At 41.0% G+C, this 27,035-nt stretch overlaps 1 protein-coding gene across 1 annotated transcript in view; it reads left to right on the top strand.

Moving 5' to 3' along the window:
- The window catches only part of LOC138683377 (protein patched homolog 1-like), a 98,092-nt gene extending 71,287 nt beyond the window's left edge, over positions 1-26,805 (top strand). The window contains exons 17-23 of the mRNA XM_069775097.1: positions 2,381-2,564; positions 3,541-3,821; positions 5,364-5,501; positions 13,644-13,786; positions 16,796-16,895; positions 19,063-19,317; positions 20,419-26,805. Coding sequence (XP_069631198.1) covers positions 2,381-2,564; positions 3,541-3,821; positions 5,364-5,501; positions 13,644-13,786; positions 16,796-16,895; positions 19,063-19,317; positions 20,419-20,946 — 1,629 coding nt within the window. The 3' untranslated portion in view covers positions 20,947-26,805. The remainder of the gene's footprint in view (positions 1-2,380; positions 2,565-3,540; positions 3,822-5,363; positions 5,502-13,643; positions 13,787-16,795; positions 16,896-19,062; positions 19,318-20,418) is intronic.
- Positions 26,806-27,035: the final 230 nt, after the last annotated feature.

Below are 27,035 nucleotides of genomic sequence, written 5' to 3'. Positions count from 1 at the left end.
AAGGTAAATGGAGCCTGGTTCTATGCCCGACATACAGCCAGTGTTAGCCTTGTTGCCCTAAGTGGCATTGTTCCTGATTTGAATCAGATTTGTTTATAGGGATGATCTTTGCTCAGCCTTCTGCTGTGGCTTTGAATCTAGCATTTGCAATTATTTGGTTAGTTCCTACCAATTTATTCAAAACACACATTTTAAAGAAAGATGTTTATGAATGATAGTGAATGGAAGGGGACTGAAATAACTATATGCTGTACAATATTATTGTACTGTCATTACTAAATATAGATATACTGTAGTAGAACTGAGAATGACAGTTGGTTGAGCTGCCTAAATAAAATACATCTGAGCTTCTTTCATAAGGTTATCACAGCATATGACTGCATTTGATGCTTTTTATTATCACATAGGTAGGTAGGTGAAACGCTGGGTTTGACTCCTTATGCCAAAATTTGATTTTAAACTTCTTAAGAAAAAATTCTGCAGTAACCTAGCTTCTCCTCTCCTAGAATCATCACTGAGTCTTTGTGCTTTCAGGCAGAAAATAGTCTCTCTAGTGAGCTTCTCGGCAGATCTGCTTATTTTCTTTTTTTGCTGGCATTAAAGGTGACAGATTTACGAATTACATTGTTCAGTTACTATGGTGTGTAAAACACACTGCTATATGGCAACATGCAGCATGCTGTCAGGTTTGAATGATGCTTCAGCTATGAATTTAGCAAAGGTAGGGAGCCAAGGAGAAAACCTTTAGTGAGATTTTGTTTAGCAGTGTGTACCACATACACTGCAGAACAGATGTGATTGGACTACAGCTGCTGATACAATTTCCTGTGCCTGGGAGGAAGAAAAGTGTGGTGCACCCACAAGGGCTGAGTGCTGTGCTATGCAATTCCAAAGACAGCTTGAAGACAAACAGTTGTTGCATATCCTGTGGATCCTGCAGATCCTTGGAATCTAGTTTTTGGGGAGGGGGGGGTTGCTTTTTTTTTTTAACTACTGTCACTGTTGCTCTTCATTTCATTAAAAAGACCTGAAACTGGAGCCAAGCCAGAATTTTAAATAAACAAAGCAAAACACAAAAAAAAAACCAGTAATACTTTCAATCCACAGAGTCCTCTGTCAGAGCTCTAGGTGTGCAGTATTTGGCTGCAGAACCCTAGAAGTGTACCACAGCTGTTTACCCCACAGATACATTTGCCAACAGTAACCCAAATAACACAGTGCACTTTGTTTTTTTTGGCACTGGGCATTTTCTGAAATATATAGGTCATAAGAGACAAATGTTAGAAAAATTTATACAGATGTTGTTTTATTTTTATAGCTTTCCTCCATTTACTGGGTGGCATTTCCTTCAATGTTAACAACAGAGGTTAACTGCACACAGGCATGTATAGGGACTCTTGCTAAGTTTTTTTCCCCTTTCTTTAAAATATGTTTCTCCAATTTGGTTGGTTTTCACCCTCAGCTACAGATAGTCTTTTGGAATTCAGATTTAATTGGTTCAGTCTATTCTGGAACCATCTGCTGATTTAGTGGTTGTTATAAATATTATATAAATATTAGTTTATAAATAACCACTTTCCACTGTCACTGTAGTTATTTAGATTTCTCTTTATTGTCAAACAATAGTGTCCTGGTTTCAGCTGGGATAGGGTTAATTGTCTTCCTAGTAGCTGGTACAGTGCTATGTTTTGAGTTCAGTATGCGAAGAATGTTGATAACCCTGATGTTTTCAGTTGTTGCTCAGTAGTGTTTAGACTATAGTCAAGGATTTTGCAGCTTCTCATGCCCAGCCAGTGAGAAAGCTGAAGGGGCACAAGAAGTTGGCACAGGACACAGCCAGGGCACCTGACCCAAAGTGGCCAACAGGGTATTCCATACCATGTGATGCCACATCTAGTGTATAAACTGGGGGGAGTGGGGGTGGGGGATCGCCGCTCGGGGACTAGCTGGGTGTCGATCGGTGGGTGGTGAGCAATTGCACTGTGCATCATTTGTACATTCCAATCCTTTCATTATTGCTGTTGTCATTTTATTAGTGTTATCATTATCATTATTAGTTTCTCCTTTTCTGTTCTGTTAAACTGTTCTTATCTCAACCCACGAGTTTTACTGCTTTTTCCTGATTTTCTCCCCCATCCCACTGGGTGGGGTGGGGAAGTGAGTGAGTGGCTGCATGGTGCTTAGTTGCTGGCTGGGGTTAAACCACGACAAATAGTTTGCTGGTAAGTCACTTCAAGTGAAAGTTTATGCTGTTTGTCTTTTTATTTCCCCCCTCCTATATGTGTGTGTCGTGTCCCTAGGCTTTTTGTCATAAGCTTTGCAGCAAGAGCCCTGAAAACAAAACTCATTCTGAATGCCTTCTAATCTTTCCATTTTGCAGTTGACTAAACAGCGTTTGGTGGATGCAGATGGAATCATTAACCCAAATGCTTTCTACGTCTACCTGACAGCCTGGGTTAGCAATGACCCTGTGGCCTACACTGCCTCACAAGCCAACATCCGGCCTCACCGCCCAGAATGGGTCCATGACAAAGCAGACTATATGCCAGAAACAAGGCTGAGAAGTAAGTAACATTTCATCTTAATGTCTTACAGTTTATATAGGTGCTCTCACTCCTTCCTTCAAGACCTAGTAACTGTATAGTTGGGTGATGCTATATAGGGCTCAGAAGCATAAACAGAACAATATATTGTGCTACTCTGTAGCCTCAGGAGACAAATGCAGTTGTGGAATCTAGTGTAATGTGGCACCACTGAAGGGTTTTATCATGTTGAAAAATGAGTTTTATAACAGTTTCTAGCAAAGCTCTAAAAACTTATAATAAGCATTGCTTTTTAATGTCATCTGATAGTTCCATATGTGAGAGAAACCTGGAGATTGCATGAAATTCCTGAATTTAATCACTGAGATTACATCATGTTTATCCTCAATTTTTAATATGTAAGGAAATTTTATCAAGTTAGCTCATATGTATAAGCTACCAACACCGATATGGTACAAGAGCTATTTAGGGGAGCAGTCTGTGTGAGTGGGTGTTCTCCTTCTGTCCCTCCCACTCTGTGCTGTTCACTGTTTTGCATCTTGAGCAGTAATGCTGGTTTGCCTTGCTTTGCTTCAGCTTTGAATTTATTGGGAGGATTGCTTGTTGGACACCAGGGGGGAATGGGAGAGGACGTGGGGGAGGACTAGCACTCTTGAAAATGTGCTTAGGTAACAAGCTAGCTGTGCTTCAGTGTATCCGAACCCTAGGGCAGGTATTCAGTAGAAGGCTGGTGAAGATAAAATACATATATTGAACTATATCTGTAGTTGTTAAATTATATAGAATGGTTTGGGGACTTGATAACAGGCCGTGTTCATCTCAAATATAGTAATCTCCTGTATTTAGTGTTTTTAAAGTGTCAGTTGTTCCAAAGATGCAAAATTTATATTTAACACCTTTAAGCATATTGCTATAGAGAACAAGTGTCTTGTTAATCATGCTCTCTGTGTATGTCCTTCTTCCCAAATACATTAAAACATTGCTATCCTTTTCCTAGTTCCAGCAGCTGAGCCCATAGAATATGCTCAGTTTCCTTTCTACCTCAATGGATTGCGTGAAACTTCTGACTTTGTGGAAGCTATCAAGAAAGTGAGAGCTATCTGTAATAACTATGCTGGCCTGGGGGTTGCCAGCTACCCAAATGGTTACCCATTTCTATTTTGGGAGCAGTATATTGGACTTCGTCACTGGCTCCTCTTATCCATTAGTGTGGTTTTGGCTTGCACGTTTCTGGTGTGTGCCCTCTTCCTCCTGAACCCTTGGACGTCTGGCATCATTGTAAGTTTATTATAAGGTTCTTTGTTGAAGTCAAATTGCTTTCAGCATAGCTCTTGCTGTAGTCAGGAAGGTTTTTTTCATGTCTGGGTCTCTAATGGAGTATGTATATTGCATCATTCATTATATATTTATTCAACTTGAGGGGGTAGAGTTCATGCTAAAGGTACAAACCTTAATAACCTTAATCCTTTGGCCACCTTTTTGCAGCTTTAAAGGTTTCTTATAAGGTTACGTGAACTTTTGCCCTTGTTCAGATGCACATTATCATGAGAAATACACAGAGGAAAATTAGGAACGTTATTAAATATTAAAGTTATTTCTATTTAGTTTTTCCTTCCTCCTGTATATCAGACTGTTATTTTTCAAGGCAGTTGCTTGTGACTTACTTGCCTGTAAATTTGCCCACTGATTTCTGAATGCAGTCTTTCTGGAAATACTGACATGCTTAGGTTGTACAGTACACACTGAGAAAAGTGTGTAACTGGGCTATTGAGGAGAAAGAGTTATAAAATTATAAATTGAAGAGAACACTCCTCCATGCTTTCTGCAAGGCACCATAAGCGTCATAGTAAACATTCAAGTTAAATTGGATGATGATGTTCCTATGTTTAAATTCCATAAACTGTTGTATGGTTTATAAAATGTGTATGGTTTTATAAATGTTGCATGGTTTAGAAAAGTGTAAAACAGTTACTAGTTTTTGTAATATATGTTTATATGGCAAATATATTAAAAGGTAAATGTTTAGTCTAGAATATTTTTCATAGCACTTAAGCAATTTATGTTATTTTTCTTGATTCATTAGCTTATAAAATCATTTATTACAGTGCATACTTTTTTCCCTTGGAAAGGTGGTTTATTTTCAGAGTCCACCATTGCTTTTATAAGTTTGTCTCTTTTTTTCCTGCTTGGCTTTAGAAACTTCGAAGTTGATTCCACAGATTTCCTCCCCTCCCTTATTTTTTACATGAAAGAAAAATAAAAGCTTTCCTTTGGATTTAACTATTTGCATTGTCCATGTCAATCCCTCCAAGTATCTTTAAAGCTCGAAGGCCCTCTGTAACCCGAGACTCATCAGCTAATTATGACATTCACTTTCTTCTGGGCTTTAAACCTACTCTGGAGTCATCCTCACTTACATTTGGAGTACTACAAAAAGAATTCCAATGCAGTTATTTGAAAGTTAGTTTTTCTAGAAGGATTGTCAGAGAAACAGGTGAAAAAGAGAAAATTTATCTTCCAGTGGGTATCCATGAGAAGGAAGAAAAAAATTATTTTTCAAATCACATTGATAAATTGTTATCAATAGAAAAGCGATGCTTGATCTTTTAACTGGTTCTTGGGATAATAATTTAAACTAACTCCTTAGAGGGTCATTGCCATTGAGCACAATGTAACAAGGAAAAATGGCTTGTCTTTGGGGATAAGAGGAGGACTGATCTGAGGGATATGTTTTATAGTCCCCATGTTGTTTTGAAATATCCTTCCTTTTCATTTGTCTAGACTATGAGAAGTTACTAACGGCTGTTTGAAATCATCTAGGTGGTGGTGCTGGCTCTGATGACTGTGGAGCTGTTTGGCATAATGGGTCTAATTGGAATAAAGCTGAGTGCAGTGCCTGTGGTTATCCTGGTTGCTTCTGTTGGCATTGGTGTGGAATTCACTGTTCATATTGCTTTGGTATGTAAAACTAGAAAGCATTTTCAAAGTATTTTAAAATAAAATGGTGACTGTTAATGTTCCAAATCCTTACTTAGACTCCTAAGTCAGTGACATGATTCTCAGAAGAGTATTAGTCATAAACCTCGCACAAAGTTTTGTGTGCCATTTGAATTTTCATGGTAGAGTACATCTGATCTGATGAAATAGTTCCTAACTATTGAGTCAGTCTCCTAGAAGATAAGAGGGAATACATAACAGTATTTTAGTATTTAATAATGCTTTTTGAAAACTGTGATTAAGATCATGGGTAAATGTGGTATCTGGTTGTGTGAGCTATACAAATACATAGACAAAGAAGAGTTCTTAATATTCACTATTTTAGGCCACACTCTCCCACTCATTATCTGCAGCCTCGCTGTTGTTGACTCTCAGTGCTATGTAGCTGTTTATGCCCTCTTGTATGTAAAATCTGTATCTTGTGGTAAAGAAACATTTCAAGGGAGATATTCAAAATCATATAATGTCATTTAATCTCTCTGGACCACTAAAATTTAAATTATTTGAATTCTTCTTTCAAAACCCATCAGCTACTAATAATGGGCTCAAATGTGCAATCTGTAGGGAAAGAGTTTTCCAATGTAATAAAGACAAGCAGAGAGGAAAAAAATGTTTGAATGTTTTATATAAACATTTTCAACATTTTCAAAGTTAGGTGTCCAAATCTAGAGTGCACCTAATCATCCAGCTTAGTCAACCTGATGTACAGAAGTGCAGGGAAATGACAGTTTTCTTGCAAGAGAGCAGTTGTGGATGCTCATTATGCATTTATTTGGTGACCAAGACTAGAGTAAAGGGCTATTTTTCTGTGTTCACATTTGACAGTGGCAGTGCTGATCTATGCAATGTTAAGGATAAGCTTAAACAAAGACCTGATTTCTATTTTCTGCCAATTAAGCAATTTTAATACTAATTTGGAGTTCTCAGATATTTTCTTAGAAATTGGGGAATTTCAGAATTTAAATGTTTATATACTACAAATGAAAAGCTACCCATGTTTTAAAACATTTTCTATTTACCTGTTCTTAGTAGTGTTATATCTCAGAACTCTCAACATTACATACAGAAAGGTCTCTTGACACACTCAGCATAAATAATTTTCCTGTAAGACTATTCTAATCCATTTTTCAGAAGAACTGTATTAAAATGTAAGAATGGGTGAATCTGGTCAATATAATATCATCTCAGGAAAAAGATGTTTGTAGCCGACTATAATCTCTAGTATATTAGTACCACAGCAATCAAAAAAGAAATTAAAGGAGGGGGCTAGAAAACGGGGCAAGAGATGGAGAGAAATTGGATGGGGATTTAATAGACCTTTTAGACTCAACAGGAGGACTGGTAGACTACTGAGAGGATCTGGTGACAGTGAAAGGAGCTGACAACAAAAGGGGATCCTAGCACACTGGAGATGGCCAAATATTGGGAACATAAAATCATAGAATGGTTTTGGTTGTAAGGGACCTTTAAAGATCATCTAGTTCCAACCCCCCTGCTATGGGCAGGGACATCTTTCATTAGATCAGGTTGCTCAAAGCCCATTCCAACCTGACCTTGACCATCATCACTTCCAATGATGGGGCATCCACATCTTCATCTTCTCTGGGCAACCTGTTCCAGTGTCTCACCACCCTCATCGTAAAGCATTTCTTCCTTATGTCCAATACAAATCTACCCTCTTTCACTTTAAAGCCATTACCCCTTGTCCTGTCACTATAGGCCTTAATAAAAAGTCTCTCTCCATCTTTAATATAAGCTCCTTTTATATATTGAAAGGCCGCAATAAGATCTTCCCGGAGCCTTCTCTTCTCCAGGCTGAACAACCCCAACTCTCTCAGCCTTTCTTCAGAGGAGAGGTGTTCCAGCCCTCTGACCATTTTCGTGGTCCTTCTCTAGACAGGTTCATGTCTTTCTTGTACTGGAGACCCCAGAATGGGACTCAGTACTCCAGGAGGGATCTCATGAGAGCAGAGTAGAGGGGGAGAATCACCTCACTTGACCTGCTGACCACACTTCTTTTGATGCAGCCCAGGATATGACTGGCTTTCTGGGCTGCAAAAAAAAAAAAAAAGCTAAATTAGTTTCACGAAGAGATCCCGGTTTAGCTGTTTTAATTAAAAGTGCCAATGCAGTGTGGGAAAAAACAATCAAAACAACAGAGAAAAAAACATACCAGGTCTTAAGTGTCATTCATTAGAGTCCTGGATCCAACAGAAAGTCATTGATATTTAATAAGTAAAAATCTAAGATTTTTCTTTTCATCCTTCCATTTGATTTTTCTCACTTACTATTAACTTCTTTCCTGCCATTAAAATAAGGTGACACAGGATACTGCTTTGAATGCTATAAGGACACAGCTGAGCTGTGGCTTACCAACAAAAAACTAGATTATTTAGCTTCTAATGCCACTCATAGTTAACAGTGTCAATATCAAAATAAGGCATATGCTCACCGAATTTCTATAACCACCAGCACCTCCCAATATCCAGCACCTTTTGAAGTGAAAGAAGAATGGTTATAGCATTTGCACTTACTTGGCACCGTTTATGAAAAATATCAAAACACTTTTGCAAACAGTAATTAAGCCTCACAACTCTCCTGGGAGGTAGGTAAGTACAGTTATACCCATTTTACAGATTGAGAAACTGAGGTACAGGGCAATTACGTGACTTGACCAAAATCACGTGTACCAAGTCATTAATAGAGCAGGAAACTGAACCACACTCCTGAACTCTGACTTCCTGTCTTCTCTTCTATTTTATCTTGGCCCTTTGATGATGGTAGTCTATGGTACATGTTGGTAAACACCAATGCGGTTTTCACTAGTGCCTACTAACAGGGAAAGCCAGACTCACACCAGCATCAGTGGGTTCATAAGCCCATTAAGGGTTACCATACAGTAAAAGAGAAACTACAGTACACTGGGAACATACGCACGCTGACATGCACGCTTCCAGATGCACACATCAATACACACAGCAAAACAAAACCTGCACACAGCTAAACCTATTTAAGTCTCCAAGATTAACATGCTTTTCTTCATATCTGCTTATTTTAAAAAAATATCACGCATAGCGTGTTTGAAAGTTAACAGTAACATTTCATACTACCACAGGGTTGTGATATGCAAATTTAAAATATTTTAAACAAACAAGCATGTACCTTTACAGAAAAAAATCCTATTACATAAGCAATATTTGCATAGAATTATACAAGTAAATCATACAATATTTAAGCAGCAGCAATTTATGCTGAAATTTAGAACTAGATTAAGTTTACTTGTGGCAAAGAGATGAATATACAATAAGTACAGAGCAAAACCAAAATTGTCCCCACTCTACTAACTAGAGGCAAATGACTCCAGATTATACTACTTTACAATGTTCTTTCGTATATTACATATGTGTACATCTTTAAATATTTATAGAAATATTTAACAAAATAATACAATAAGTTACAGTAACAGTGAATTGTTGTCCTGATGCAGCATGTCCTTTTCCACAACTTTGAGCAGCTCTTCAAGCAGTTCTGGAAATAGAGTTTTCCATCTTTGGCGTCTTCGTTGCTTCAGTTATTACCCTTTACAAATACAGAGGAAAAAAATACAAACATTAATTAAAGTTCAAGAAAAAGAAACAAATCAAGCTAATCCAACACTCATTTCATGATTCTTGCGGTTACAGTTAGCAGTCAGGCAATGTCGGACTCTTTTTCCATCAGTCATGGACTTCTTGGTAAAGAAATCCTGATGCCAATTGAAAAAAATGTGGATGCCTGGATTCCTGAATGCTACAAATTCAGTCAAAACCAATGGACACTTCAAAGAGAAAAAAGCTGTATCTGATACTGGACACAGTTAAGATTCTCATATTAGCCTGCTGTTCAGCTTGGAAAATCTGAGCCCAAACATTTCCTTATTCTGAGGATACTATTACTTACTATATTCCTAGACTTTGAGTGTAAATGCATTCAGGTTTATTTGCACTTTGAGATGTTTGGAGAGAAGTTTTATAAATCAGAAGGTGATTTTTATCAGGAATCATCAAAAAATTTCCATCAAAATTCTGCACACATATGTGTGTGTATGTGCGTGTGTGTGTGTGTAAAATATTTCCGCAACCAAAATAAAATGGCTTCCTTTGGTCAAACTAGTGTCTGCCACTGAAAAGCTGTGAAAAGCAGAGCAATAAAATAGGGACCAGGAGCTAAGTAAGGATTTAACACTTCTGGGTTTTTTCCCCCAAATGAGGGGAAAAAAAAGGAGTTAAAATAATTAAATTGGTTTTCAACCACAAGCCCCAAAAAGCTTTAGGGGTAAAAAAACTCAATTTATTCCTCCCCTTCAAAGCATTCCCCATAAAATTAATGGATTTTTTTTTTCAAGAAAATAAACAGCTTTAGTCTTCCCCAAACATCTAAAATATCCCATCTGTTCTGAACAGCACTACATCCTGTAACTTTCTATTGCTAGCCTAAGGAGAGATAACGATTTAAGTTTCAAAACGCACAAATTCTTGGATGAACCAGCAGAATATTATTTCACAGGAACATATTAAATGCCCTGTTAAGTCATCTTTGACCTATATGAATCTGATAGCCACTGCAACCGCCCCTAGCAAAACAGAGTGCTTGGCCCAGGGACTCCTCCAATCTGGGAGCTTGCTGGGCAGATCTCCGAATACAGCGCCACATCCCCAAAGCGCAGGGGACACCCCACAACGCAACACCGCACTAGGCAAGGTGGAACTTTCCCATCTCTCTCGCTCAGCCCATCTCCCAGAGGGATTTAGTCCTCACTATGGACTTCAAATTCTTTTGATTAATATTATTTGAAAAAGGACAATTCTTGAAGTAACTGGCAATTTTACACTTTCACTGTCATTGCTGTGTGATGTTTTAGAAGATAGCCTGATTCAGTGATCAGAGCACAGGGAAACAACTGGAAGTTCGCTTTCCTAAGGTTTAGGGTCTTGACTATACTTTTCGCCTGGCCTATATCCCTCAAGATCATGAATTCCACCAGGGCATGATCACTGCAGCCCAGGCTACCTACCAATCTTGACCTCTCCAATAAGTTCCTCTGCGTTGGTGAGCAACAGGCCCAGTAATGCACCTCCTCTGTGGTTGGGCTTTCTATCACCTGGATTAGGAAGTTATCCTCAATGCACTCCAAGAGTCTCCTAGACTGCTTGCAGCTTGCTGTGCCACTTTTCCAGTGGATGTCAGGGTGGTTGAAGACCCCCAGCAGGATCAGAGCCTGCGAGCGTGATGCTTCCTGTAGTTGAAGCAAGAACGCTTCATCAACATCCACCCCTTGATAAGGTGGCCTGTAGCAAACACCAGCCACGAGGTTTCCTTTGTTGGCTTGGTCTCTAATTTTCACCCATAAGCTCTCAACCTGTGCACTGCTGTTTTTCAAAGACAGCTTTGTGCAATCAATCCATTTTTTTTACATAGAGGGCAACCCCCCACCCACCCTCCCTTCCTTGCCTGGCCCTCCTGAACAGTTTATAGCTATCGATTGCAGTGCTCCAATCATGCGATTCATCCCACCAAGTTTCAGTGATAGCGATCAGATCATAGCTTTCCAGCTGCACAGTGGCTTCCAGCTCCTCCTGTTTGTTACTCATGCTGCGTGCATTGGTATAGCGACACTTCAGTTGGACTGTCGACTGTCTCACCTTTTTGGCGGAACCTTTTTGGAGGGTTGGGGAGCATTCCTCACTACTCCGGTAGGTGCGCTCATCCACTCTGTTGCTTAGGAGTACACAAGTGTCACGGCTTTGGACCCTACCCCCCCAAGTTCCTTAGTTTAAAGCGCAATTCACTAAGTCAGCCAATCTGCCAGGAAAGAGTCTCCTTCCTCTTCTAGATAGGTGGATCCCATCTCTCCCTAATAGGCTGTATTCATCGATGAACGTCCCGTGATCATGGAAGCCAAAGCTGTGGCGATGACACCAGCCACAAAGCCAGGTGTTGATCTGCATGATGCGTTGACTTCTGCCCGCACCCCTATCCCTGACTCGCAAGACAGAGGAGAAGATCACTTGGGCCCCTGTCCCCTTCACTTGTGCCCCCAGGGCTCTGAAGTCCTGCTTGATCTTGCCCAGGTTATGCTTTACAGTGTCATTGGTGCCCACATGGAAAAGAAGTAGGGGATAGTAGTCTATGCTTTTAACCAGTTGTGGCAGTCTCTCTGAGACAACCTGGATCTTGGCTCCTGGCAAGCAGCAAACTTCCCTTGACTGTATATCAGGCCAGCTGATGGGTGTGCCTCGGTGCCTCTCAGCAGAGAGTCATCTACTACTAGCACTTGCCACTTCCTTTTGCAGTTTTTAGTGTGTGCAACTGGTGCAGTTTCTCCCTGTGAGTCTTGTTCATTGGCTTCACCCACTGCTAAGACTTTGTATATGTTGCTGGTTGGTACATACGAGGAAATGGGGGGGGGGGGGGGGGGAGTGATATCCTGTTGCCACGAGTCACCAGAGACCATGGCGTCTCCTTCTCCAAGGTGCTGTCTGTTCGCTGTTGACACTCTTTGTCTGGTAGTCCTTGGAGGTCAGTGCCACGGGGCCTTAGTATTTCTTTTTGCAAAGTCTCAAATAATACTCTATCTATTTCTTGTTCCCCCTCCCTAATACAGCATAACCTGCTGACTTCCTCCTGCAGCTCCTCCACCCGCTGCCTGAGTGACTCCACCAGAGCGCACCTTGCACAGGTGGAGCTTGCACCCTCCTCCACCCAGGAGTGTGGGGTACAGACTTTACAGCCCTCCACCTGGACAGCAGCTTCCGTGATAGGATGCTCTGTCTGGGTGGCTGCCTCCACCTGTCCTAGGCTAGCCTGGCTAGGTAGATGGTTCCCGGCTGCTGCAGAGTGCAGCCCTTGCCGGGTCTCTGCCACCATGCTTCTGATGATCCCAAAGCACTGTCTGACAAGCCCTTCTAATTCCCTGGAGACCTCAAGCTGTTGGGTAGGGTTGCACAGCCAACAGCTAGCTGGGGTGACCGCTGGGGCCGTAGCCAAAGTCTGCGGGTAAGCAGAGCAGGCAGCAGCCTGACAACTGGTAGAGCATGCCACCCTTCTCACACGCCCTTCCACGCAAACTTCCGCACTGCTCCTCTCAGATGATGGTCCCTGTTTGCACGCCCTGTTTGCAGTGCTCCTGGTCGCTGGAGCTCCCTAGGGGCTGGTTATATGCAGCTTCTCAAGGTTTGAACTGGCCACAGGGACAGCCCGCAGGGACTGGCCTTGGGGACGTGTCATAGATGAGGTACAGAGTTGGGCATATATAGTGCTGCTAGCTAGTATGCTATATAGTTGGGCATAGTGCAGTGCTGCTAGGTTTGAAGTAGAAAAAGTTGCACACACATTCATCTTGAGTGAAATAGGAATGTAAAAAAAGCAGCACACAACTTAGTAGTGTTACTTTATACTGGTCCTGTTGAATACACTGGCAACTTTCCATCAGTTGAGTGCTTACTGTGTATAATATCTCATAGTGTGGATCCTCAGACCTGTGAGGAGAAATGCGCTGTATCAGTGGACACTTCTGTGTAAAGTGACAGAAAGACTTGATCCTCTAGTAAATGCTACCGTGGACGTGACTGTGTGCGTGAGCAAAAGTTGCAAGTCCTTGGTCTGTTCCAAGTGTATTCAGGAAAACCTGAATCAGTATTGGCTAGTTTTACAGCAAACTTCACATGACAGTCATGGAAGCTATGCCCTCGTGAGAGTGACAAGAATAGCCCTATAATTTTTACACCTGAAGTGCTTTTACTATAAAATGAAATCTTTGCGTGTGGAAACAAGCAAACCGAGAAACAAATGAAAAGCCTACTGGTGCAGGCATGCATTGTTTCCAAAATTATTACTATGGCTCTGACTCTGTAATCAATGCTTACTCTGGTCATGTGACTTCAGCAGCGGCTATATGGTATGACTGCAGGATCAGACCTTGTCTTGAAGTCTAGCCAGCTATAGAGATACTTTAATGGACTGTAAATTGAAGTAATTAACTGGTGAAAAACCGCATACTAAGAGAGAAGCTGTTTGAAAGGCTGTACGTCTCTCTCTAATGAAATGGATTTCATTGTTTTACAGGCATTTTTAACTGCTGTAGGAGACAAGAACCGTAGGGCTGTCCTTGCATTGGAACATATGTTTGCACCAGTGTTGGATGGAGCTGTGTCCACTCTGTTTGGAGTGTTAATGCTCGCAGGATCAGAGTTTGATTTTATTGTCAGGTAAAGCATTTGTGTGTCTTGACTTTTTTTTTTTTTTTTAAATAAAAATAAGTATGCTTTTAACATTTAGACATTTCAGTGTATCTGTCATTTTATTACTACATATGGTGTGTCAAGCATGCTTACGTCATGGTCCTGTTTTCCCTATGTTTTATTAACTCCTTGTCACATGCTAGACATAGTAGTATTTTCATTGCTGGTATTAAAATCTGTTCCAGGAAAATCTGACTCCCAGCATGAAAGGAAACAAAAATGGCCCTCTTCAGCAAAGTTTGCTAATTCTGGAATTAAGTCAGTTTGAAGCAGCTAGTATTGTCCAATATTAGCTGGATTTTACCTTTAACCTTCCAGATATAGGTCTTCCAGATCTTTCATATGCACAACAATTTGCCTGGAAAGGACACATGGAGCTACAAACATGCTGCAATTACACTGCAACTGATGCTCTCCAGGCCTTCTCTTGCTATCTTTATATGAGGTTTACAGCAATTTATAAATGGGTGAGGAAAAAAAGCCCTGTTTGGGAGCTAGGGAACCATAAGTATGAACACAGAACTTCATATTAAAATTTTGTAAAGCAAAGTCCGAAGGCTCTTCTGTTTAGAACTACAGGCACATTTTCTTGTGGATTTAATTAAGAATGTGAATTTGTCAAGTATGAGAGGAGAGCAAGTTTTTCTTTTGAGGGGAATTTGAGAAGTACAATGAAACAGATCCTAATCCATTCCAAACAACCTCTGGAGCTCTGCAAAATCGCTAATCTTGGAAGTAACACAGGTCCTTTGTGGCAAACTGCAGCACGAAAAAAAAAATAATAATCCTAGCCCTAAAACAGAACTGAGGTAGAACCGGGCCAAATAAAAATGCTCTGAAAGATGACTTAACTGCTTAGGCAAACATAAACTGGATAGGCAATCAGACTTAGCTGACATCCATTTGACAACAACAACAAAATGTCGGAGGCAGGAACTGAGAGAATGATTGCTAAATCTCGTCAGGATTTTTTGTTTATGTATGTATGTAAGAGATTTGCAGAAAGCAGGGAGTAGGAGGTTTACACTTAGGTCTAAATACATTACCTACATGGGGATTATTACTATACAGATATTGCATGCCCTGAAATAGAACTTGTATTTTTTTTCAGGTCAGTATATTTTATTTTATTTTATTGGTGGTGAAGAAATAAGGTAGAATTATTCTTTTAGGACCTGATCTTGTAAGGGATGGAACACACTGACATATAGGCTGCTCATAGATTTAGCCTAAATTTACAGGGGTATATTTGCTGTGCTACTTTTCTACTTAACAGACAAAAGATTTGGCAAGCATATTTTTGTATCATGGCAAATGGAAGACTGTAGCAGCCCTTCATTCAAAATTTGGAGCGGATAGTCTCTTAGTATATAAAATGAGCATTTCAACTTTTCAGCTTCTTTTATTTTACTTTTTTGCCCATCAGTTTCTTGTTTTCTAGCACAATCTGACATTAGTTCACCTTGTTTAAAAAATAAAATAATAAAATAAAATAAACTATCAGAGCCTGAGCATTGTTATAGTGGGTCAAGATGACCCCAAACTTCCAGAAAGGGATAGATTAGTCCAACGGTGTGGAATAGTAAGTAAATTAACAGACATTGTATACACCAAGTGGTCAGAGCTATAATCTTCTTGTTTATCCTAATGTTAGATGGATGAGATGCAAATGTTTTAATGCCTGTTGTCGATCTCTGTCCCAGTATAAAGTTCTGGTGGTTTATCTTAGTGGAGTAGATTGGTTCACCGATTTTTGCTAATGCAGATCAGGAATTCCAAAATGTTTACAGTAGCAGGATATTTGTAGTTTTACAGGAGCCTGATATATTTGATCAGATGTAAAAACATGGAGGCAGTAAAGTTTGTTGCCAGCTAATGTCAGCAGAGCCATTAGTAGCAAACTTGCCCTCAGTTCTTCTCCTACCCCTTCTCCTCCACGAATTTACCCAAGGCTGAGTTCTTGAAATCATTAGATATAATGCAGCCTTAAATTTTGTTTGAGCTCCAGCTGTGCTGAATACCAACTAGCAAGGCTTTCCTTTTACTGACAGGTTTACCTTGGTATTCATGAAGGGTCCCAGACCTTAGCCCTCAGTGGTGGGAAAGGACAAACACTTGTGCACTTTCCTCTTCTTCCATAATACTTCAGCCTTTATGCTTGAATTGGCTGATGCAAAACAACAGTATTCAGAGGTGCTAAATTGTTCAACAAAAGATTAGCCTGCGATGCAATTCTGATATTGTGCAGTGCTATTACTCAGTAGGATGCTGAAACTTACTATAGAATGGGCAGCATTTTCTTTGCAGAAAGATGGTTCCTGTGTTGTAAAAGGGCTGCAATTTGAGCTATTTAGTAAAACTGTAACTCACAGAATTCTAGGTGGAAAGCTGTGATTAATGAACGGCAAGGGAAAGCCTTACCTTACGCTGGAGATTCAATTAGAGATTCCACTGTAAGATGCAGAAGTATTTCACGCTGGATTAGCTGCTGGGAGATGTGGAATTCTTTCCCTTCTCGGCTAAATTATTTAACTTCTACATCCTTTACTTCATGTGTTTGCTTCTGCTGGGCTTTTGCTAATGGAGGCCTCTTTTCATTGTATATGTGCTTTCAATCCATTCAGGCATTCACTGCACATTCCGTATTTTTCTATTTGTGTAACACATTCATAAATAACATTACAAGCTGCCAGAGTCTGGAAAATTAACAAATTTACTTTCCTTCCTTTCTTTTATCAACTAATACTTTGGGTTGTGTGATGTACATTCTCTAATCCAAAGTGTAAAAAAACAAACCCAAAAAACCCTATATATAATGAAAGTGTTATAATTATTTAGTACAATATTACTAATATTCGAGATATAATTTTGTATATGTATTTTTTAATATTTTTAGCAGTAGTATGTAATCCTTTATTTCTAACAATACTTGTGCCTCTTCTCTTCCCCCTCCCACCCCCTTAAACCCTACTTCAGGTATTTTTTTGCTGTTTTGGCAATCTTAACCATTTTGGGAGTTCTCAATGGATTGGTGCTGCTTCCTGTTCTTCTTTCACTCTTTGGACCATACCCTGAGGTCAGTAAAACTAATGGTGAACAGAAGAAATGATAATATTATTTCTCCCCCTGCAACCAACCCCCTTCTCTAGAAACTCTTTATTTTTTAAATTCTCTTGGAATTTTTTAATTTTTACTTTAAGTTTCTTGCCCTAGTTTTAATTTAAATATTTATTAAATGTTATGTTTGTTTATTTATTTGATATTCTTCTACTTTCTTATAGTTTTAAAGTATGTTTTTTAATAAGTATTGTTTTAGAGGCTGCAATCAACAAGCTAGATACAAGTGTAGGTATTAGGTAAGCTTTTAATAGCAGAATGTCCTATGCAAATATAAAAGCAGGCTTTTCCCTAAGACTTTGCAAAAGACAGTTCCTTTTGTACACACACCTTCTCCTTTCCTACCCCACTGCTTCTGTTGCTTTCCTCAAAATACTTAACTCAGACCACCAAGGAGGCCTGTGTGGACTAACATTACACCAGTGGTGGTCCACAGACCACACCCTGATAACCATGGGCAGAAGTTTGCCAAAAGGTGCCTCCCACCCCCCAGTCCAGTCATCCCTCCCTGTGGTACCCTCTTGGCTCAAGCAAAAATCTTGGTGGGTGGAAGGCTCCACCTGGATGTTGAGGACTTTACAGTATAAAACCCAAGTCCAGCAAAAAAGGATTCATAGCTATCAAATTTGTATTTGTTTATTCATTACCTACACTTCAGTTAACACAATTATTGTGTTATGTATGGATATCTTTATCATGCATTATTAGAATCAGTAATGCTATGCTGCATGTTTATATATATGTATGTGTGCGTGTGTGTGCATAGAAATAAAACACAAGGTATGTATACAGTGCTAGTAATATTTGAGATATATTTATTTTGGGTCTTTTAGTATTTGTGGTGGGTTAACTTTGGCTAACAGCCAAATGCCCACTCACCTGCTCACTCACTCCCCCTCCTCAGTGGGACAAGGGATAAAAAAGCTCATGGGTCAAGATAAAGACAGGGAGATTGCTTACCGATTACTGTTTTGGGCAAAACAGACTCAACTTGGGAAAAATTAATTTAATTTATTGCCAATTACAATAGATTCAGGTAGTGAGAAACAAAACCAAACATTAAAACTACACCTTTCCTCCCCCCTTTCCCATGCCAAACTTCACTCATTCACTCCAGACTCCTCTATCCCCACCCAAGCAGCACAGGGGAAGATGGGAGATGGGGATTACCATCAGTACATAGTGGTTTCTCTCTGCTGCTTCTCCCCTCTCACACTTTTCCCCTGCTCCGGTGTGGGCTCTCCCACAGGCTGCAGTACTTCAGGAAAAAAATAACTGCTCCAGCATAGGTCTTCCATAAGCTGCAATGAATATCTGCTCTGGTGCCATGGAGCACCTCCTCTTCCTTCTCTGACCTTGGTGTTCCCTCTGCTGTTTTCCTCTCTGTCTGGGAATTTCTGCCCTTTCTTAGATATGTTTTCACAGAGGCACCACCAGCTTCACTGACTGGCTTGGCTGTGGCCTGCAGTGGGGCTGTTGTGGAGCTGGCTGGAATTGGCTCTATCCAGCACAGGGCAGCCCCTCACCTCTTCCCACAGAGGCCACCCCTGAAGACTCCCCTCCTCCTGCTACCAAGGCCTTGCCACATACATCCAATACAGTGTTAATAAAACAGTTTTGACAAAAGTACATAATCTCTTATATTCCTAGCAGTATACATGGACTGTCCCTTATTCAAATATATATGTATGTATGTGCGTATATTGCAATTATGTGTGTCCATCTCTCTTTGCAACCAGCCACTGAACCATACTATACATACACATTTGAGATGATTTATGGAATCACGCTGAGGGGGGAGGCAAGTCCAGGAATTATTTGTATATTTATAAGTGCAAGCATGTTCATGTACATATATGCACTTGCTGAGACAATGATACATAGAGGGATATGTATAATCCTATTTGCATACATCTCCAGAGATGGAGATCATGTCTCTTTTTCTTTCATGCATTTTTTCAGTGTAATACAGTGTTGATCAGAAAACTAGTGTTAAGGTTCTCATGGCATGGAAAGGTGTATTATTTGGCTAAAGAATATTTCTACCAAGTGCTAATAATAATAAGGGTAATGCTAATTGAATGATACTGAATGCTTGTAATTATAATTATCATTGTCATTATCAGGTTTCTCCAGCCAGTGGACGAAACAGATTACCTACTCCATCTTCTGAGCCATCCCTTAGCATCGTGAGGTTTGCACTGCCACCCAGGCACACAAATAATGGGTCAGATTCCTCTGATTCTAAGTACAGCTCTCAAACTTCAGTGTCAGGCATCAGTGAAGAGCTCCATCAGTATGAGGCTACTCAAGGCTCTGGGGCACCAGTCCATCAAGTAATAGTGGAAGCCACTGAGAATCCTGTCTTTGCAAGAGCCACTGTAAGTAGCTCACATATTGACTGGAGGGAGGGCAAGAATATTTTTTTGTTTGGTTGTTGTTTTTTTTAATTTAAATCTATTTCTGTGGGAAGGCTGTAATATTTCTTTCATGTTTCTGGCTGATTATGCTTTGTATCTGTGCCAAAATTTGGAGCACTTGTAGACAGGACGTGAAGGCTTTCCTTTAGAATCAAGTTGGGGGTAAAATTATGGTACCAAAGCTGAGGTCTTCAGCATGTGTAATTGCTGTTATATCATATTAGCACCAGCCACAAGAGAGAGCTCTCAGTCTAGTCAATGACTGTTCTGGGTGACCTCCAGGAAAGAAAGTGGGGAGAGGTTTAAAAGATCCAAACCTCTTCCACACAGCTCCCTGTGGGCCACCATCTCATATACCTCTTCTCTGGACAGCTCACTTGGGGAGAAAGATTGATAGAGCCCAGAAAAAATGAAGTTTCAGGGTTGTATCAAATCTTGGGTCTGTTCCATCTTGCTACTGGGTTGGCATAACTGCGATTTCAAAGGAAAGTGAAAAAGCTCCATCTCCTGCTCCCCATGATGCTGCATGCTGAGCTGCAATGTGGATCTCTTTTTGTTCAGCAGAGGCCTAAAAATAGGTACAAGCACAGCCACATTTGAAGTTGGTCACGGTTTATTGACTGATGTGGCTGCTGTGCTTCACACCTTTTAAAGAAATCCAGAAACAGATTCCTACAGTCTGTACAAACTAACCCACTAACATCCTGTGTATGTACCCTGGGTGGAGCCTTTTCCAAATGCCTGCAATTCTGCTTTTTGAACCAGTTAAGATCAAGTGCTTCCTATCCACCCCTTTGAAAAGATGTAGCAGTATGTAGGAAGTGCATATATTTTCAGCTGTAGTCCTGTGTTTATCTGAAGTTATGCTTTCCAGGTTTTAACAACTTCAGACAAAAAAATGTCTGGAAAAATCAACAGTTCTAAGACTCCAGAACACTACCTTTATAGAGTTAGAACCAGGACAATACCATTATAAATGTTGTTCCTGGGATAAAATATAAAAGAGTGTAGTATTTGTTTGCCTTGCTTTGTCAGAGGCATAACCATGTGTCTCCCTTTCAGGTGGTTCAGCCAGAGACAAGGTATCAGTCGAATCCCAGATTGCAATCAAATCCAGAGGCTGGCACTCAGCAGGCATGGCATCAGGGCAGACAACCAAAATGGGAAACAACAGAAGGGCTGTGGCCACATCCTTACTGTCCTTGCAGGGACACTTTTGAAATTTCTGCTGAACGGCAATCAGGACCTAGCAATAGGGGTTGCTTGGGCCACAAGGCTCATTCTCATAACATGAGAAGCCCAGTGTTTGGTGCCATGAGTGCCTCAGGACCAGCCTACTGCCAGCCTATCACTACTGTGACTGCCTCAGCTTCAGTGACTGTTGCTGTCCACTCTGTCGTGCACAACCACAACTCTTGGGGAGGGAGCTTTCTGTCCTACAAGGGATACTATGAAGCTGATCATGGGCCATTTGAGGACCCCCACATGCCTTTTGATGTGTGGTATGAAAGAAGAAATTCTAAAGTAGAAGTTATAAAACTGCAATATGTTGAATGTGAAGAAAGGATACCTGGCAGCAACTCAGAATAAGGTAGATCTGTCTCCTGTAGCCAGTAGATTTGCCTGTCTTGGAAGATAAGAATTCTCTGAAGTACCTTTCCTTCAGGTAGGTTTACTTCTTAGTCCCTGATCATCTGGAATCTTCTGACCATGAATATAGTACGTTTTGTACTAGAATTCAGGTTGGATAAGATAGTGCTTTCCAATGCTAAGAAGTTACAATGATCCAAACATAAACTACTCCAAGAGCCTTGCAAAGAGGGTGAGTACATATTATGATCCCAATTTACCAGAAGAGGAAAATGAAGCAAAGATGTTATGTAGCCCATTCAAAGCTATGTGATTGCATTTCCTGTTGATAGATAATAGAATCACAGAATCACAGAATGGTTTGGCTTGGAAAGGACCTTTAAAGATAATCTAGTTCCAACCCCCCTGCCATGGGCAGGGACATCTTTCACTAGATCAGGTTGCTCAAAGCCCATTCCAACCTGACCTTGAACACTTCCAATGATGGGGCATCCACAACTTCTCTGGGCGACCTGTTCCAGTGTCTCACCACCCTCATCATAAAGCATTTCTTCCTTATGTCCAATACAAATCTACCCTCTTTCAGTTTAAAACCGTTGCCCCTTGTCCTGTCACTACAGGCCTTGATAAAAAGTCTCTCTCCATCTTTATTATAAGCCCCCTTTATATATTGAAAGGCCACAATAAGGTCTTCCCGGAGCCTTCTCTTCTCCAGGCTGAACAACCCCAACTCTCTCAGCCTTTCTTCAGAGGAGAGGCGTTCCAGCCCTCTGACCATTTTCATGGTCCTCCTCTGGACCCGCTCTAACAGGTCCATGTCTTTCTTGTGCTGGGGACTCCAGCAGAGCTGCTCTCAATCCCTTCATCCCCCAGCCTGTATTGATACCAGGAATTGCCGTGACCCAGGTGCAGGACCTTGCACTTGGCCTTGTTGAACTTCATGAGGTTCACATGGGCCCACCTCTCAAGCCTGTCAAGGTCCCTCTGGATGGCATCCCTTCCCTCCAGTGTGTTGACCGCACCACACAGCTTGGTGTCATCAGCAAACTTGCTGAGGGTGCACTCAATCCCACTATCTATGTCATTAATAAAGATATCAAACAGTACTGGTCCCAGTACAGACCCTTGAGGGACACCGCTTGTTACTGACCTCCATTTGGACATTGAGCCATTGACTAGAACTCTTTCGATGCGGCCATCCAGCCAATTCCTTACTGATCGAACAGTCCATCCATCGAACCCTATCTCTCCAACTTAGCGCCAAGGATCTTCTGGGGGACCATGTCAAAGGCCTTACAGAAGTCAAGATAGATGACATAAGTTGCTCTTCCCTTATCCACCAAGGCAGTCACTCCATCATAGAAGGCCACCAGATTAGTCAGGCACGATTTGCCCTTGGTGAAGCCATATTGGCTTTCTCGAATTACCTCCCTGTCATCCATATGCCTTGACATAGCTTCCAGCTAGCAACATAGCTGGCAGCAAACTTTACTGCCTCCATCTTTCGATATCTGATCAAATATATCAGCCCACATCTCCCAGCAGCTAATCCAGCGTGAAATACTTCTGCATCTTACAGTGGAATCTCTAATTGAATCTCCAGCGTAAGGTAAGGCTTTCCCTTGCCGTTCATTAATCACAGCTTTCCACCTAGAATTCTGTGAGTTACAGTTTTACTAAATAGCTCAAATTGCAGCCCTTTTACAACACAGGAACCATCTTTCTGCAAAGAAAATGCTGCCCATTCTATAGTAAGTTTCAGCATCCTACTGAGTAATAGCACTGCACAATATCAGAATTGCATCGCAGGCTAATCTTTTGTTGAACAATTTAGCACCTCTGAATACTGTTGTTTTGCATCAGCCAATTCAAGCATAAAGGCTGAAGTATTATGGAAGAAGAGGAAAGTGCACAAGTGTTTGTCCTTTCCCACCACTGAGGGCTAAGGTCTGGGACCCTTCATGAATACCAAGGTAAACCTGTCAGTAAAAGGAAAGCCTTGCTAGTTGGTATTCAGCACAGCTGGAGCTCAAACAAAATTTAAGGCTGCATTATATCTAATGATTTCAAGAACTCAGCCTTGGGTAAATTCGTGGAGGAGAAGGGGTAGGAGAAGAACTGAGGGCAAGTTTGCTACTAATGGCTCTGCTGACATTAGCTGGCAACAAACTTTACTGCCTCCATGTTTTTACATCTGATCAAATATATCAGGCTCCTGTAAAACTACAAATATCCTGCTACTGTAAACATTTTGGAATTCCTGATCTGCATTAGCAAAAATCGGTGAACCAATCTACTCCACTAAGATAAACCACCAGAACTTTATACTGGGACAGAGATCGACAACAGGCATTAAAACATTTGCATCTCATCCATCTAACATTAGGATAAACAAGAAGATTATAGCTCTGACCACTTGGTGTATACGATGTCTGTTAATTTACTTACTATTCCACACCGTTGGACTAATCTATCCCTTTCTGGAAGTTTGGGGTCATCTTGACCCACTATAACAATGCTCAGGCTCTGATAGTTTATTTTATTTTATTATTTTATTTTTTAAACAAGGTGAACTAATGTCAGATTGTGCTAGAAAACAAGAAACTGATGGGCAAAAAAGTAAAATAAAAGAAGCTGAAAAGTTGAAATGCTCATTTTATATACTAAGAGACTATCCGCTCCAAATTTTGAATGAAGGGCTGCTACAGTCTTCCATTTGCCATGATACAAAAATATGCTTGCCAAATCTTTTGTCTGTTAAGTAGAAAAGTAGCACAGCAAATATACCCCTGTAAATTTAGGCTAAATCTATGAGCAGCCTATATGTCAGTGTGTTCCATCCCTTACAAGATCAGGTCCTAAAAGAATAATTCTACCTTATTTCTTCACCACCAATAAAATAAAATAAAATATACTGACCTGAAAAAAAATACAAGTTCTATTTCAGGGCATGCAATATCTGTATAGTAATAATCCCCATGTAGGTAATGTATTTAGACCTAAGTGTAAACCTCCTACTCCCTGCTTTCTGCAAATCTCTTACATACATACATAAACAAAAAATCCTGACGAGATTTAGCAATCATTCTCTCAGTTCCTGCCTCCGACATTTTGTTGTTGTTGTCAAATGGATGTCAGCTAAGTCTGATTGCCTATCCAGTTTATGTTTGCCTAAGCAGTTAAGTCATCTTTCAGAGCATTTTTATTTGGCCCGGTTCTACCTCAGTTCTGTTTTAGGGCTAGGATTATTATTTTTTTTTTCGTGCTGCAGTTTGCCACAAAGGACCTGTGTTACTTCCAAGATTAGCGATTTTGCAGAGCTCCAGAGGTTGTTTGGAATGGATTAGGATCTGTTTCATTGTACTTCTCAAATTCCCCTCAAAAGAAAAACTTGCTCTCCTCTCATACTTGACAAATTCACATTCTTAATTAAATCCACAAGAAAATGTGCCTGTAGTTCTAAACAGAAGAGCCTTCGGACTTTGCTTTACAAAATTTTAATATGAAGTTCTGTGTTCATACTTATGGTTCCCTAGCTCCCAAACAGGGCTTTTTTTCCTCACCCATTTATAAATTGCTGTAAACCTCATATAAAGATAGCAAGAGAAGGCCTGGAGAGCATCAGTTGCAGTGTAATTGCAGCATGTTTGTAGCTCCATGTGTCCTTTCCAGGCAAATTGTTGTGCATATGAAAGATCTGGAAGACCTATATCTGGAAGGTTAAAGGTAAAATCCAGCTAATATTGGACAATACTAGCTGCTTCAAACTGACTTAATTCCAGAATTAGCAAACTTTGCTGAAGAGGGCCATTTTTGTTTCCTTTCATGCTGGGAGTCAGATTTTCCTGGAACAGATTTTAATACCAGCAATGAAAATACTACTATGTCTAGCATGTGACAAGGAGTTAATAAAACATAGGGAAAACAGGACCATGACGTAAGCATGCTTGACACACCATATGTAGTAATAAAATGACAGATACACTGAAATGTCTAAATGTTAAAAGCATACTTATTTTTATTTAAAAAAAAAAAAAAAAGTCAAGACACACAAATGCTTTACCTGACAATAAAATCAAACTCTGATCCTGCGAGCATTAACACTCCAAACAGAGTGGACACAGCTCCATCCAACACTGGTGCAAACATATGTTCCAATGCAAGGACAGCCCTACGGTTCTTGTCTCCTACAGCAGTTAAAAATGCCTGTAAAACAATGAAATCCATTTCATTAGAGAGAGACGTACAGCCTTTCAAACAGCTTCTCTCTTAGTATGCGGTTTTTCACCAGTTAATTACTTCAATTTACAGTCCATTAAAGTATCTCTATAGCTGGCTAGACTTCAAGACAAGGTCTGATCCTGCAGTCATACCATATAGCCGCTGCTGAAGTCACATGACCAGAGTAAGCATTGATTACAGAGTCAGAGCCATAGTAATAATTTTGGAAACAATGCATGCCTGCACCAGTAGGCTTTTCATTTGTTTCTCGGTTTGCTTGTTTCCACACGCAAAGATTTCATTTTATAGTAAAAGCACTTCAGGTGTAAAAATTATAGGGCTATTCTTGTCACTCTCACGAGGGCATAGCTTCCATGACTGTCATGTGAAGTTTGCTGTAAAACTAGCCAATACTGATTCAGGTTTTCCTGAATACACTTGGAACAGACCAAGGACTTGCAACTTTTGCTCACGCACACAGTCACGTCCACGGTAGCATTTACTAGAGGATCAAGTCTTTCTGTCACTTTACACAGAAGTGTCCACTGATACAGCGCATTTCTCCTCACAGGTCTGAGGATCCACACTATGAGATATTATACACAGTAAGCACTCAACTGATGGAAAGTTGCCAGTGTATTCAACAGGACCAGTATAAAGTAACACTACTAAGTTGTGTGCTGCTTTTTTTACATTCCTATTTCACTCAAGATGAATGTGTGTGCAACTTTTTCTACTTCAAACCTAGCAGCACTGCACTATGCCCAACTATATAGCATACTAGCTAGCAGCACTATATATGCCCAACTCTGTACCTCATCTATGACACGTCCCCAAGGCCAGTCCCTGCGGGCTGTCCCTGTGGCCAGTTCAAACCTTGAGAAGCTGCATATAACCAGCCCCTAGGGAGCTCCAGCGACCAGGAGCACTGCAAACAGGGCGTGCAAACAGGGACCATCATCTGAGAGGAGCAGTGCGGAAGTTTGCGTGGAAGGGCGTGTGAGAAGGGTGGCATGCTCTACCAGTTGTCAGGCTGCTGCCTGCTCTGCTTACCCGCAGACTTTGGCTACGGCCCCAGCGGTCACCCCAGCTAGCTGTTGGCTGTGCAACCCTACCCAACAGCTTGAGGTCTCCAGGGAATTAGAAGGGCTTGTCAGACAGTGCTTTGGGATCATCAGAAGCATGGTGGCAGAGACCTGGCAAGGGCTGCACTCTGCAGCAGCCGGGAACCATCTACCTAGCCAGGCTAGCCTAGGACAGGTGGAGGCAGCCACCCAGACAGAGCATCCTATCACGGAAGCTGCTGTCCAGGTGGAGGGCTGTAAAGTCTGTACCCCACACTCCTGGGTGGAGGAGGGTGCAAGCTCCACCTGTGCAAGGTGCGCTCTGGTGGAGTCACTCAGGCAGCGGGTGGAGGAGCTGCAGGAGGAAGTCAGCAGGTTATGCTGTATTAGGGAGGGGGAACAAGAAATAGATAGAGTATTATTTGAGACTTTGCAAAAAGAAATACTAAGGCCCCGTGGCACTGACCTCCAAGGACTACCAGACAAAGAGTGTCAACAGCGAACAGACAGCACCTTGGAGAAGGAGACGCCATGGTCTCTGGTGACTCGTGGCAACAGGATATCACTCCCCCCCCCCCCCCCCCCCATTTCCTCGTATGTACCAACCAGCAACATATACAAAGTCTTAGCAGTGGGTGAAGCCAATGAACAAGACTCACAGGGAGAAACTGCACCAGTTGCACACACTAAAAACTGCAAAAGGAAGTGGCAAGTGCTAGTAGTAGATGACTCTCTGCTGAGAGGCACCGAGGCACACCCATCAGCTGGCCTGATATACAGTCAAGGGAAGTTTGCTGCTTGCCA

This window comes from Haliaeetus albicilla, chromosome W (genome assembly GCF_947461875.1).
Source record: "Haliaeetus albicilla chromosome W, bHalAlb1.1, whole genome shotgun sequence".
Taxonomy (NCBI): domain Eukaryota; kingdom Metazoa; phylum Chordata; class Aves; order Accipitriformes; family Accipitridae; genus Haliaeetus; species Haliaeetus albicilla.
Note: the sequence above shows the minus strand (reverse complement) of the source record. Positions and strands in the feature narration are given on the sequence as shown.